Genomic DNA, 14,270 nt, shown 5'->3' on the forward strand with positions numbered 1-14,270 from the left:
GGACCTATCATGTCACCATTTTCCAGATGCACTGCTATGACATCCTTAATAATTGATTCCATCATTTTACCCACTACTGAGGTCAGGCTGACCGGTCTATAATTCCCTGTTTTCTCTCTCCCTCCTTTTTTAAAAAGTGGGGTTACATTGGCTACCCTCCAGTCCATAGGAACTGATCCAGAGTCGATAGACTGTTGGAAAATGATCACCACTATTTCTATGCCATTCAGATAATATTCTGCCTTCGTGTTTTTCCCACCAAAGTGGATAATCTCACATTTATCCACATTATACTGCATCTGCCATGCATTTGCCCACTCACCTAACCTGTCCAAGTCACCCTGCAGCATCTTAGCATCCTCCTCACAGTTTAGTGTCATTTACAAACTTGGAGATATTACACTCAATTCCTTCATCTAAATCATTGATGTATATTATAAATAGCTGGGGTCCCAGCACTGAGCCCTGCAGCACTCCACTAGTCACTGCCTGCCATTCTGAAAAGGACCCGTTTATTCCGACTCTCTGCTTCCTGACTGCCAACGTGTTCTTTATCCACGTCAGTGCATTACCCCCAATACCTTGTGCTTTAATTTTGCACACCAATCTCTTGTGTGGGACCTTGTTAAAAGCCTTTTAAAAGTCCAAATACACCACATTCACTGGTTCTCCCTTGTCCACTCTACTAGTTACATCCTCAAAAAATTCTAGAAGATTTGTCAAGCATGATTTCCCTTTCATAAATCCATGCCGGCTTGAACCGATCCTGTCACTGCTTTCCAAATGCGCTATTTCATCCTTAATAATTGATTCCAACATTTTCCCCACTACTGATGTCAGGCTAACCGGTCTATAATTACCCGTTTTCTCTCTCCCTCCTTTCTTAAAAGGTGGTGTTACATTAGCTACCCTCCAGTCCATAGGAACTGATCCAGAGTCGATAGACTGTTGGAAAATGATCACCACTATTTCTAGGCCCACTTCCTTAAGGACTCTGCGATGCAGACCATCAGGCCCTGGGGATTTATCGGCCTTCAATCCCATCAATTTCCCCAACACAATTTCCCACCTAATAAGGATTTCCTTCAGTTCCTCTTTCTCACTAGACCCCCGGTCCCCTAGTATTTCCGGAACATTAATCGTTTCTTCCTACGTGAAGACAGAACCAAAGTATTTGTTCAACTGGTCTGCCATTTCTTTGTTCCCCATTATAAATTCACCTGATTCTGACTGCAAGGGACCTACGTTTGTCTTCACTAATCTTTTTCTCTTCGCATATCTATAGAAGCTTTTGCAGTCAGTTTTTATGTTCCCAGCAAGCTTCCTCTTGTATTCTATTTTCCCCCTCCTAATGAAACCCTTTGTCCTCCTCTGCTGAATTCTAAATTTCTCCCAGTCCTCAGGTTTGCTGCTTTTTTTGGCCAATTTATATGCCTCTTCCTTGGATTTAACACGATCCTTAATTTCCCTTGTTAGCCACGGCTGAGCCACCTTCCCAGTTTTATTTTTACTCCAGACATGGATGTACAGTTGTTGAAGTTCATCCATGTGATCTTTAAATGTTTGCCATTGCCTATCCACTGTCAACTCTTTAAGTATCATTCGCCAGTCTACTCTGGCCAATTCACGTTTCATACCATCGAAGTTACCTTTCCTTTAATTCAGGACCCTAGTCTCTGAATTAACTGTGTCACTCTCCATCTTAATAAAAGAATTCTACCATATTATGGTCACTCTTCCCCAAGGAGCCTCGCACCACAAGACTGCTAATTAGTCCTTTCTCATTAGACATCACCCAGTCTACGATGGTCAGCCCTCTAGTTGTTTCCTCGACATATTGGTCTCGAAAAATCATCCCTAATAAACTCCAGGAAATCCTCCTCCACCGTATTGCTACCAGTTTGGTTAGCCCAATCTATGTGTCGATTAAAGTTGTCCATAACTGCTGTACCTTAATTGCATGCATCCCTAATTTCTTGTTTGATGCTGTCCCCAACCTCGCGACTACTGTTTGGTGGTCTGTACACAACTCCCACTCGCGTTTTCTGCCCTTTGGTATTCCGCAGCTCCACCCATACAGAATTCACATCATCCAGGCTAATGTCCTTCCTTACTATTGCGTTAATTTCCTCTCTAACAAGCAACGCTACCCCACCTCCTTTTCCTTTCTGTCTATCCTTCCTGAATGTCCTAACTGACATTGTTAACGGTTCTCTCCTCAGGTACTATCCCCCTTGCCTCATATTTGCCGTCATCATCCCTCTCGTTAAAAAAAACAACCCTCAACCCTTCCGGCCTTGCAAACTACCACCCCATCTCAAACCTTCCTTTCCTCTCCAAAGTCCTTGAATGTGTTGTTGCTTCCCAAATCCGTGCCCATCTTCCCCGCAACTCCATATTTGAATCCCTCCAATCTGGTTTGCCTTTGACTCTGACCGATTTCCGCACCTGCCACAGTACCGAAATGGCGCTCAAAATCACAAAGAACATCCTTTGTGACTGTGACAAAGGAAAATTATCCTTCCTCGTCCTTCTTGCCGTCTGCAGCCTTTGACACAGTTGACCACTCTATCCATCTCCAAAGTCTCTCCACTGTTGTCCAGCTGAGAGGGACTGCATGCGCCTGGTTCCATTCTTATCTATCGAATCGTAGCCAGAGAATCACCTGCAATGGCTTCTCTTCCCACCCACGCATCATTACCTCTGGTGTCCCCCAACGATCTATTCTTGGCCCCCTCCTATTTCTCATTTACATGTTGCCCCTTGTCATCCGATAGCACAGTGTCAGTTTCCACATGTACTCAAACGACATCCAGCTCAGCTCTACCTCACCACCATTTCTCTCGACTCCTCCACGGTCTCTATATTGTCAGATTGCTTGTCAGACATCCAGTTCTGGATGAGCAGAAATTTTCTTCAACTGAATATTGGAAAGAATGAAGCCATTGTCAATACAGATTTGAAAAATGTCTACGGCCCTGAATTTGCGCTCGAAGGCTTACATAAGAAATAGGAGCAGAAGTAGGCCATACGGCCCCTCGAGCCGGCTCCACCATTTAATAAGGTCATGGCTGATCTGATCATGGACTCAGCTCCACTTCCCCGCCAGCTCCCCATAACCCCTTATCGTTTAAGAAACTGTCTATTTTTGTCTTAAATTTATTCAATGTCCCAGCTTCCAAGCTCTCTGAGGCAGTGCATTCCACAGATTAACAACCCTCAGAGAAGAAATTTCTCCTCATCTCTGTTTTAAATGAGCGGCTCCTTATTCTAAGATCATGCCCTCTAATTTTAGACTCCCCCATCAATGGAAACATCCTCTCTGCGTCCACCTTGTCAAGGCCCCTCATAATTTTTTATGTTTCGATAAGATCACCTCTCATTGTTCTGAATTCCAATTAGTAGAGGCCCAACCTACTCAACCTTTCCTCATAAGTCAACCCCCTCATCCCCAGAATCAACCGAGTGAACCTTCTCTGAACTGCCTCCAAAGCAAGCATATCCTTTCATAAATATGGAAACCAAAACTGCACACAGTATTCCAGGTGTGGCCTCACCAATACCTTGTATAGCTGTAGCAAGACTTCCCTGCTTTTATACTCCATCCCCTTTGCAATAAAGGCCAAGATTCCATTAGCCTTCCTGATCACTTGCTGTACCTGCATACTATCCTTTTGTGTTTCATGCACAAGTACCCCCAGGTCCCGTTGTACTGCGGCACTTTGCAATCTTTCTCCATTTAAATAATAACTTGCTCTTTGATTTTTTTTCTGCAAAATTCCATAACCTCACACTTTCCAACATTATACTCCATTTGCCAAATTTTTTCCCACTCACTTAGCCTGTCTATGTCCTTTTGCAGATTTTTTGTGTCCTCCTCACACTTTGCTTTTCCTTCCATCTTTGTATCATCAGCAAACTTGGCTACGTTACACTCAGTCCCTTCTTCCAAGTCGTTTATATAGATTGTAAATAGTTGGGGTTCGAGCACTGATCCCTGCGGCACCCCAATAATTACTTGTTGCCAACCAGAGAACGAACCATTTATCCTGACTCTCTGTTTTCTGTTAGCCAATCCTCTATCCATGCTATTATATTACCCCCAACCCAGTGAACTTTTATCTTGTGCAGTAACCTTTTACGTGGCACCTTGTCAAATACCTTCTGGATGTCCAAATACACCACATCCACTGGTTCCCCTTTATCCACCCTGTTCGTTACATCCTCAAAGAACTCCAGCAAATTTGTCAAACATGACTTCCCCTTCATAAATCCATGCAGACACTGCCTGACCAAATTTTGCTTTTCCAAATGTCCTGCTACTACTTCGTTAATAATGGACTCTTAACATTTTCCCCAACCACAGATGTTAGGCTAACTAGTCTATAGTTTCCTGCTTTTTGTCTGCCTTTTTAAATAGGGGCGTTACACTTGCAGTTTTCCAATCTGCTGGGACCTCCCCAGAATCCAGGGAATTTTGGTAAATTACAACCAATGCATCCACAATCCCTGCTGCTACTTCTCTGAAGACCCTAGGATGCAAGCCATCAGGTCCAGGGGATTTATCTGCCTTTAGTCCCATTATCTTACTGAGTACCACCTCCTTAGTGATTGTGATTGTGTTACGTTCCTCTCCCCCCCATAGCCCCTTGAGGATCCACTTTTGGGATATTGTTAGTGTCCTCTACTGTAAAGACTGATACAAAATATTTGTTCAGAGTTTCTGCCATTTCTTTTTTGCTCATTACTAATTCCCCGGTCTCATCCTCGAAGGGACCAACATTTACTTTAGTCACCCTTTTTCTTTTTATATACCTATAGAAACTCTTGCTATCTGTTTTTATATTTTGTGCTAGTTTACTTTCATAGTCTATCTTCCCTTTCTTAATCATTTTTTTTTAGTCGTTCTTTGCTGGCTTTTAAAAGCTTCCCAGTCTTCTGTTCTCCCACTAGCTTTGGCCACTTTGTATGCCCTTGTTTTTAATCGGATACCGTCCTTTATTTCTTTAGTTAGCCATGGATGGCTACCTTTTCTCTTACACCCTTTCCTCCTCACTGGAATATATTTTTCTTGAAAGTTGGGGCAGTTGGGGTTGCAAATTGTTAGGATTGCAAATTGTTAGGAGGCAGTGACGAATACCTCGCTGAGCCATCGAAAGATGCCAAGAGAGGCACAGAGGGTAGCTGTAGGCTTATCCAACAGCGCGTCAAGCCTGGGACGGCAGCGAGAGAGCAGGAAGGTCAAGGAGTAGGGAAGGGATTTGGGAGAACAAAGTACCCGAGTCGAAAGAAATAAAAAGGAGACGTGACCGGGTAACTGGAGGCGGATAAGACAAAAGTGAAGGTTAGAGAGAACAGAAAGAAAAAAAAAAGACAAAAATAATGGGCTCAGGTCCAGAGAGGCAGCAACAATAGAGACATGAATGGACACAGGTATCTGCATCAGCAGAGTATAAATGGAGCGGGAGGCCGCGGAGGAGGCAATGTATACACAGAGCGGGAGGTGGCAGTGTATACACAGAGCGGGAAGCCGTGGATAGCATGGACCTGAGCGGCAGCAGCACAATTCCAGCAAATTCAAAAAGAAGAAAAACAAGGAGTGATGTCACATGACAGCAGGTAGGTAATTGGTTGGAGAGTATTAACGCTTTTTTCTCTGTAACCTAGGTCAGTGGTTTAAACTAAGAGCTGGGAAACTGGAGCTTCCCGCGGGGAACTTGATTATTCCAACGCACTCCTGGCTGGCCTCCCACATTCGACCCTATGTAAACTAAAGGTGATCCAAAACTCAGCTGCCCATGTCCTCATCATCATAGGAAATCCCTCGGAATTGAGGCAGACTTGCTTCCACTCGTAAAATGAGTCCTTAGGTGGCTGAATAGTCCAATACGGGAACCACAGTCCCTGTCACAGGTAGGACAGATTTGCCGCACCCTCTTGATTTCTGAATGCTCTCGGCAATGAGACTCGAGGTGCTCAGCGTCCTCCCAGATGCACTTCCTCCACTTAGGGCGGTCTTTGGCCAGAGACTCCCAGGTGTCGGTGGGGATGTTGCACTTTATCAGGGTAGCTTTGAGGGTGTCCTTGTAACGTTTCCTCTGCCCACCTTTGGCTCGTTTCGAGTAGAGCGCTTGCTTTGGGAGTCTCATGTCTAGCATGCAGACAATGTGGCCTGCCCAGCGGAGCTGATCAAGTGTGGTCAGTGCTTCAATGCTGGGGATGTTGGCCTGGTCGAGGATGCTAATGTTGGTGCGTCTGTCCTCCCAGGGGATTTGTAGGATCTTGTGGAGGCATCGTTGGTGATATTTCTCCAGCGACTTGATGTGTCTACTGTACATGGAGCCATACAGAAGGGCGGGTATTACTACAGCCCTGTAGGCCATGAGCTTGGTGGTAGATTTGAGGGCCTGGTCTTCGAACACTCTTTTCCATGTCCATGCCCATGTCCTAACTCGCACCGTCCCGCTCACCCATCACCCCTGTGCTCGCTGACCTACATTGGCTCCTGATTAAGCAAACGCCTCAACTTCAAAATTCTCATCCTTGTTTTCAAATCCCTCCATGACCTCGCTCCGCCCTATCGCTAATTGCCTCCAGCCTCCCACCTCCCCACCACCCACCTCTTGCGATGTCTGCACTCCTCTAATTCTGCCCTTTTGAGCATCCCTAATTATAATCGCTCAACCATTGGTGGCCGTGCCTTCTGTTGCCTAGGCCCCAAGCTCTGGAATTCCCTGCCTAAACCTCTCCGCCTCTCTTTCCTCCTTCAATACGTTCCCTTAAAATCTACCTCTTTGACCAAGCTTTTGGTCATCTGCCCTAATTTCTCCTTATGTGGCTCGGTGTCAAATTTTGTGTCTCAAAATAACCAGTGAATTGCCTTGGGACAGTTCACTACATTAAAGGCGCTATATAAATACAAGTTGTTGTTGTTGAAATGTACAATTGCAATCCTCAATATAGTTTCACTGCTAGCAATTATTTTCCAGGAGTGGCACATGCATGTTACTAGGTCTGTGATTATTTCAAATGTTCTTGCTTCAGTGGAAGCTCCGAATAGTCACGATAGGATTATTGGAGATTATGCTTATCAAATGCATTTATGTGAATGGATCCAAATAAAACATACTTACACGTCATGTATTTCAAATTATATGGATGGCAAAGAAAAATACTACCACTTTACAGGAAGAGTAACCACAGAGAAAGAGCAAGTAACTAAACTGTTTCTTGTTTTTGTTACTTTTAATGGACATTAATGTGGAGCCTCAAAACCTCAGAAATTTTGAAAATTATTTTGTGCCCATTGGTCTGCTTCCACAGAAATATTGAAGTTACAATGTGGAAACCAGCAACACAAATTAATTGGGTCTATTATCATCCATCCAAGTAAATAGTCTTAATTACATTTACTCATCCTGTTCCCATATATCTTTCTCCTCTTTTCCTTCATCCACCTATGCAATTTGATCTCCAATGTTGACAGTTTCTGCCTCAACCACCAACTGTGGAAGTGAATTTCACTTTCTACTACCTGTCCCACCGAAACTGTCACGGTGGCAGTGTTTCTTATCGCCAAGTCACACCGTGGCCTCTATTTGTTTCCCCTGCTCCCCACACCGGCCACTCCTCTGGTACCTTCACCTCCTTGGAGCACCCTGTTCTTGCCGGTCTGTTAAAATTCTCATTGTCTGTCCCACTTTCTTTCAGACTATACTTCCTGTTAATTTTTTATTAACTACAATGTACCACCTCACACTTATTTACATTGAATTCCATCTACTTTCGCCCATTCCTCTATTAATAACCTTTTGCAGCTTCTAAAGAATCTGCAAATTTCACCACACTCCCTCTAGACATATTCAAATCATTGATATACAAAGGGAACAGAAGTGGTCCTAGATTAAGTCCTGTTGACACCACTACCCACTTCCAATCATTCTGAAAAGCAGTCTCTAACTCCTATTCTCTATGTGACCATTCTAACCAATTTGTAATCCGGTTTACTATCCACACTAATTCCATATTCTTTAATCTTCTCTATCTTGCCCAAGGCTTTTCTATAGTCTCTGTACACTACATTCACTGCATTTCCCCCAACTGTCATGTCTGTTATGTTCCCAAAGAATTTAATAAGGTTTGTCAACCACGATCTTTTGAAATTGGCTTACACAGGCCTACTACAACAGTTTATTTCTTTCATTGATGAAGTTTCAGACATAATTTTCCAGACTTTGCAGTCAGCGAAGGAACAGCGATTGCCATACATCATGCTGACAGCTACCCACAGATATTTGAGCGGCAACTTGCCGTCATCGGGCGTATTTCCAGTGCGGCGCCCTCAAAAGGGGATCTGAGGTGCGTGTGTGAGCAGGCAAAACAAGAGCGTGGCTCTTCAACCAATCAGTTTGAAGAATCCCCGCTGAGACACGCAGTCTAAACCAGGAAGTGTAAATTAGATTTAATTCAATCTAAAATCATGTAAGCGAAATAAAGAGGAAAAGAAAAATGGGATTGAGAGAGAGAGAGAGAGAAAGAAAAGAAACACTAAATTCTGAAGGAATAAGACTCCATACTAAATTAAATTTTCAGTGCCAGAGAGATTGTTTGGCAGTAATTATGACTAATCGCAGCATTAAAAAAATACACTTACACTTGCTGAATGCATCAGCCCTACTTTTTCCATCATTTAGTGAATAAGTACAGAAACTTCACGCCCTTACATGGATTTCAATGTCGAGTTGATCAGCGAAGTACTATTATAGCGCAGCCTGTGGAGCAGTAGTGTAGCTTGGACAGCAACTTCCAGATTTCAATGTGTAACTGCGCATGTGCAGACTCAGGAAGTTGCTGTCCTATTTACTCCATAATAACGGTAAGCGATGATAGCCTCACCATTATTCTCAATGCAGAATCAGTGTCTATATTCTTTTTAAATAAAGAAACAAAATTTTTTCAGACATGGAATAGCATGTACCTAGTTCTTTCTTCCATTGGATTCTCTTGGCTTCCAGCTGATCCTTATCGTTTTCTCTTTCTCCAAGGTGCCTGAAAAGACCATCTCTGATTTGGTTGGGTGCAATGTTCAAAGTCTCACTGTTCATATAAAAAGAACCAGAAATATTTTTTTTTGCTGGACTGGTTTTAAATAATTATATACTTGCAATATAATTCTAAATCAATGAAACTGTGTCTTTGTAGGCCAAGGTAGTTGTATCACATATGACGAACTGTACTCAATCCAAAGAAGCCATGCAACTTAGATTATTCCAAAATAATTTTGAATGTTTTGTGAACAATGTGCAGGAAAAACATTCAATTGATTACACTACAAAAAGAAAAACATAGTTTGTCACCATTTCTAGCCACTGAGAAAGGAATGACCAGAAATAAAGCCAAAAACATTGTGCAATTCTTACTGTAATCTTTAAAAACTATGCAATTTAAAAAAGCCCCAACTCTCCCAGTGGTTCAGTAAGTAGATACATTTCTGGTATGCAGCTTGGAAGTTCTCAGATAAATGATAGCTCACTCAGGGCAGCAGTGTAGCACCACAAGTACTCTCAGTGGCCCTGGCTACTTGGGGAATGAGTGGGGTGCGGTGGGGTGGGGCAGGGTGGGTGATGGAAGAAAAAGCAGTTTGGGTTCCCACTAGTGATAATTATTCAAATCAACCGTTGCTGGAAGGTGTACATAAGAACATCAAATTTCCAGTCAAATAGCCTGCCAGAATTTACCATCGAGCATCACAATGAAAAATGGCCAATTTGGCAATGGACAGGAGATGCTGGTACCATTGTACTTTAAACTAACATGAATAACTGCGTTCAGGAGAGTAAGAGACACAAGGGGACAGAAGCATTCCAATATAACACAATGTAAATTGTTTACAAAGATGTTCTGCTCAGTGTTCTCAACAATGACGATTTTATTCTGAATTTCATATTTCCATTTACTCCGATGGGGTAAATTACAATGGATTTTACTTATCAAAGCAAATGTGGGGCTTCAATTAATTCAATGACGAAATGAAATACTGAAAATATGCAAAAAAGTTTTAATCTTCTTGCTTTAAGTGCTCCTAATTTGCATTGAAAATAAAGTGAATATTCTGACACTTGGGATAACGTGGCTAAACCATTAAGTGTTTTAGCACACAGGCATTTAAAAAAAATCTCAATTGCATCTAATTTGCACTGCATCAAGTTGGTGTGATGGTGCCATAAGTCAGTGTAGCAAAATGTTTTAGTTCCAGGTAGGTTAAGGGCTCCTTCTGTGCTGTACTATTCTATGATTCTTCCTCCACCATCACCACCTTTCTTTAGTGGTATAGCTTTATGGGAACTGATCTTGTCTGGTTCCAATATTACCTGTCCCAAGCTATCTCCAGCAACAGATTCTCCTTCCAACTACACAGTCACCTCCCAAGTTGCCCAAGGATCCATCTTTAACCTTCACTTCTTTCTCAACTACGTGCTATCCCTTGTCATATCATCCGCAGAGAAACAAAGTCGGCTTCCAGCTCCATCTCTGCACCCCATGACCGCCTCTCTACGGTCACACTAAACAGTGGATGAGACAGTTTGAACACTGGGAATATTACAGACAGTTTTTGGCCCCACAAAAACTCCACTCCCTTGACACTGACTGCATCCCCCTCTCTGGATGTGTATTCAACCTGAACCAGGCTATGAGCAACATCCCATCCATCAGGAAGATTATTTACTTCAACTTCACAATAACAGCTGCCTCTTCCGTACCTACCTCACCCCACCATGGCCAAACCCCTTGTTCACACTTTAGTTATCTCTGGCTCAATTTCTCCAACACCACCCTTACCAGCCTCTTGACCTCCACCCTCCTTAACCTGTAACATCCAATATTCCACTGCCAACAAGTTGTCCAGCATAAAGTCCCACTGAGTCATCACCTCCATACTCACTGATTTGCACTGTCTCACTGTCCCAAACAGTGAATTTAAAATCTTCATCTTCACCTATAAATTCTTCCATGGCCTCTGCATACTTTTAGTATTGTAACCACCACTTGCGTTTCTCTTCTGTGCTCTCCAATCCTCGGACACTACTCAGCATCCTTGCTTCCCTCCCTCTGCTCCATCGTTGGTAGAAAAGCCTTCAGTCATCTCAGTCCTACTCTTGAAACTCTGCGCTTCTCTTGCTGCCTTTGAAGACCTTCCCTTCAACTAAGCTTCTCTAAAAATTCTTGTTTTCAAATCACTCCATGGCCTCGCCCCTCCCTATTTCTGCAACCATTGCCTGTGCTCCTACAATTCTAGCCTCTTGCGCATCCTCGATTTTAATCGTTCCACCATTGGCAGCCAAATTTTCTCCCTCAACCTCTTCACCTTTAAGACTTCTTACCTGTCCTGAAAGCTCTTTATGTGGCTCGGTGCCAAATTTTATTTGATAACACTCCTATGAAGCGCCTTAGGACATTTTGGTACATTAAAGATGCTGTATAAATGTAAGTTATTATGCTATATAAATGTAAGTTATCTGTCCCACCTGTGACAAGAGACTGTGGTTCTCATATTGGACTATACAGCCACCTAAGAACTCGTGTTAAGAGTGGAAGCAAGTCTTCCTTGATTCCGAGGGACTGCCTATGATTGTTGTAGAGCTATTAACTGCTAATTAGAGCAGCATTGACAGGTCACTCATTGTAACAATGGAATCATCAGCTCTCTACCTGACATTACTGGTGTAACATACTACAACAGAAACCAATTGTACAACTTTGCACTGCAGGATATGATACTAGAATTGGTTTCATAACTTATATAATACTTTCTTGTTTTGTTTCCAATACCTACTTATTACCCGTAGCTTTTTTAGTTTGCGCAGGGTTTGCTTGTTCAACATTTGCTCCAGATTTATTAATTGTCTGTGGTTCGTGGGATGAATGATTGTCCTGTGAGGCCTCATTATTGGCGTAGCCAACTCCATTTGGCAGGGTTACATTATCTTTCCCTTTAAGCTCCTTGCCTGTGGCCTCAGCTTTGTTGCCTATTAAAAAATAAAACATTAGTACTTCAAAGCAGAAATCAGTTAACTTTAAAACTTTTGTTTACTATCCTTGTTGTACAATAAATGTGATCTAACAGTACACTTAAAATTGATTTGATTTTTTTTCTTTAACGTTTTACATTTGGTGAAAGGTTCAACAAATTTAAAAAGAAAAGTGAATATTTTATTCTTCTGCTACAGGGAACTGCAAGTGGAGAAAAGCAATTGTTGTTTAAATATTTAATGTGTGTCCAAATTCTGAAAGCATGGTAGAAGAGCACTCCTTCGTGACACCTACCTGGTTTTGTACTTTTTTTGTCTCTTTCCTGGTTTTGGCTGGAATTTCTGTTCACTTGACTTATAGATGCTAAAATCTGCTGGAGCTGCTCTTGGGTCAGACATACCAAACTCTCTCTTAACACCTCAGAGGAGATCTTTTGCTTCTTTGGCGGTTGTTGCTTCGTTATGGCAGGTTTTTTCACAGTAGTTTTACTTCCAGACTGACCATTTTTAGGAACCGTTTCACTATTGTTTTTGGTTTTATTGTCTGTCTTTTTATCTGCAATCAACTGTTCTGCATTTTCTCCTTTCCCAGATGCAACAATAGTGTTAGTTACAGCATGTTTCAATAAATGCTTCTCAGTTTTGGAATTACTTTCACGGGTTGAAGCAACTTCCTGTAAAATTTGTTTGGACCTCAGGGGATGCGTTGTTGTTTTGTTCTTGTACTTTATCTGACAAATATTTAAAACTGTCAGCAGATGTAGTATTAACATGATCCTCTTTTTAATCTGAAGTTTAAAAATGCTTTCAGAAATTACATTTTCAACTTCCACAAGCCCAAGATGAACCGATATCACAGTTCAGAAGTAAAAACACTTAAATTGTACAGTTAAACTGATGTCTAAAACAATAACTCCATCCGAATTAACCACCTCCTCACCATAAATCTTCAATCTATTCATTCTAAAAGCACACCTAATTGCCTTTTAAACACATTTATATTGTCTGTTTCAATATTTTTCCACGGCAACATATTCCACAAAACTGTGCAACACTTCTGCCCAGCTTCTCGTTTTAGGTTCCTACCATTGTACCATTTACCTGGATTAACTCTGTCAACTTTCCTTCACAATTTGGTAACTGCAGTCAACTCAACATTTCTTTTTGAAAGAAAAATACACCCAGCTTCCTTTCAACTACTCATAATTTAAAATTCCTGAATCACTGATGAGGATTTGTCACTTATGCTCATACAAGTCCATGACTAACATTCTGTATATTTCCTGGAGCATTTAATAGGTTTCCTAAAACAATGACGGGCAGAAGAAGAAGGGGGAAAAGAGATGGACCCAGAGATGGAAGCAGAAGAGGGGGACAGGGGAAGAGGGTGAGGGAGGGCGAGGTGAGGGAGAAGGAGAGAAGAGGGGAAAGGAGAGATGGGGGTCAACCTCTGTCTCAGTGGGGCTGCACAGTGCCAGTGGGGTGTTCCACCTATTTATTTATTTGGAGAATTCTGGTGGGTGATTTTTCCATCACTGGCGGGGGGGGGGGGGGGCGGGGGGGAGTCAGCAAATGCCCCTCATCTTGGGGGTTTCTTCATTAAATGGGAGGGACTGCTGGAAAGTGACAGCCTCGGCTGGAGAATCATAGAATGATAGGGCAATTGTCGCATCAGCAGGGGGTAGGGTTTGAGTTTGCCTGACAGGGGAGTGGGTATCCAAGTGTATATTTTCAGATTCAATAAGGAGTGTCAAAGTTCTGTTTTTACTTCCTGGGGCTGGAGTGTAACATACAGGGGTCCAAATTTTCTTCAACAGAGATACGGTTAAAATTCTGTCACAACTGGGTATATGGTAGGCAGGGCCCGAATTTTGTCGTAAGGGGTGGGGGTGATGGAATGTTGCAACTGCAGATCTTTTCCGATATACAATAGATGAATGAATTTGGACCACTTACCCCTTTAGCATCTTTTGATGAAGCATCTGTAATAAGATTAGACCAACCATGAAAATTGTACAACAGTTAGAAGGATCAGTTTTCAGCTTAAATATACTCTTCTACTATAACTCATTACTCTTTTCAACCCTGGTAGCGCACTGTAATATGCAGCTTGGCCATTCTCCTTAGTTGCTCAATAATGAAAAACGTGTTTCCTCTAAGTTGCAACATTAATCAATTTATTTCAGAAGAGAAAAGGAGGAGAAAGCTGCATACACAAAAGGGATGAATTTAACTCAAGTT

General features: G+C 42.3%; 1 protein-coding gene across 5 annotated transcripts in view; it reads right to left on the bottom strand.

Moving 5' to 3' along the window:
* The window catches only part of ccdc66 (coiled-coil domain containing 66), a 107,825-nt gene that overhangs the window by 65,407 nt on the left and 28,148 nt on the right, over nucleotides 1–14,270 (bottom strand). For 4 of the 5 annotated variants that reach the window (XM_070895288.1, XM_070895290.1, XM_070895287.1 and 1 more), the window contains 4 exons: nucleotides 13,986–14,011; nucleotides 12,325–12,760; nucleotides 11,834–12,026; nucleotides 8,978–9,096 (listed from right to left, as the gene is read on the bottom strand). In XM_070895288.1, the coding sequence (XP_070751389.1) occupies nucleotides 8,978–9,096; nucleotides 11,834–12,026; nucleotides 12,325–12,760; nucleotides 13,986–14,011 (774 nt within the window). The remainder of the gene's footprint in view (nucleotides 1–8,977; nucleotides 9,097–11,833; nucleotides 12,027–12,324; nucleotides 12,761–13,985; nucleotides 14,012–14,270) is intronic. The other variant, XM_070895292.1, reaches the window with a different exon arrangement.

The sequence above is a fragment of the Pristiophorus japonicus genome, chromosome 12 (genome assembly GCF_044704955.1).
Source record: "Pristiophorus japonicus isolate sPriJap1 chromosome 12, sPriJap1.hap1, whole genome shotgun sequence".
Taxonomy (NCBI): domain Eukaryota; kingdom Metazoa; phylum Chordata; class Chondrichthyes; family Pristiophoridae; genus Pristiophorus; species Pristiophorus japonicus.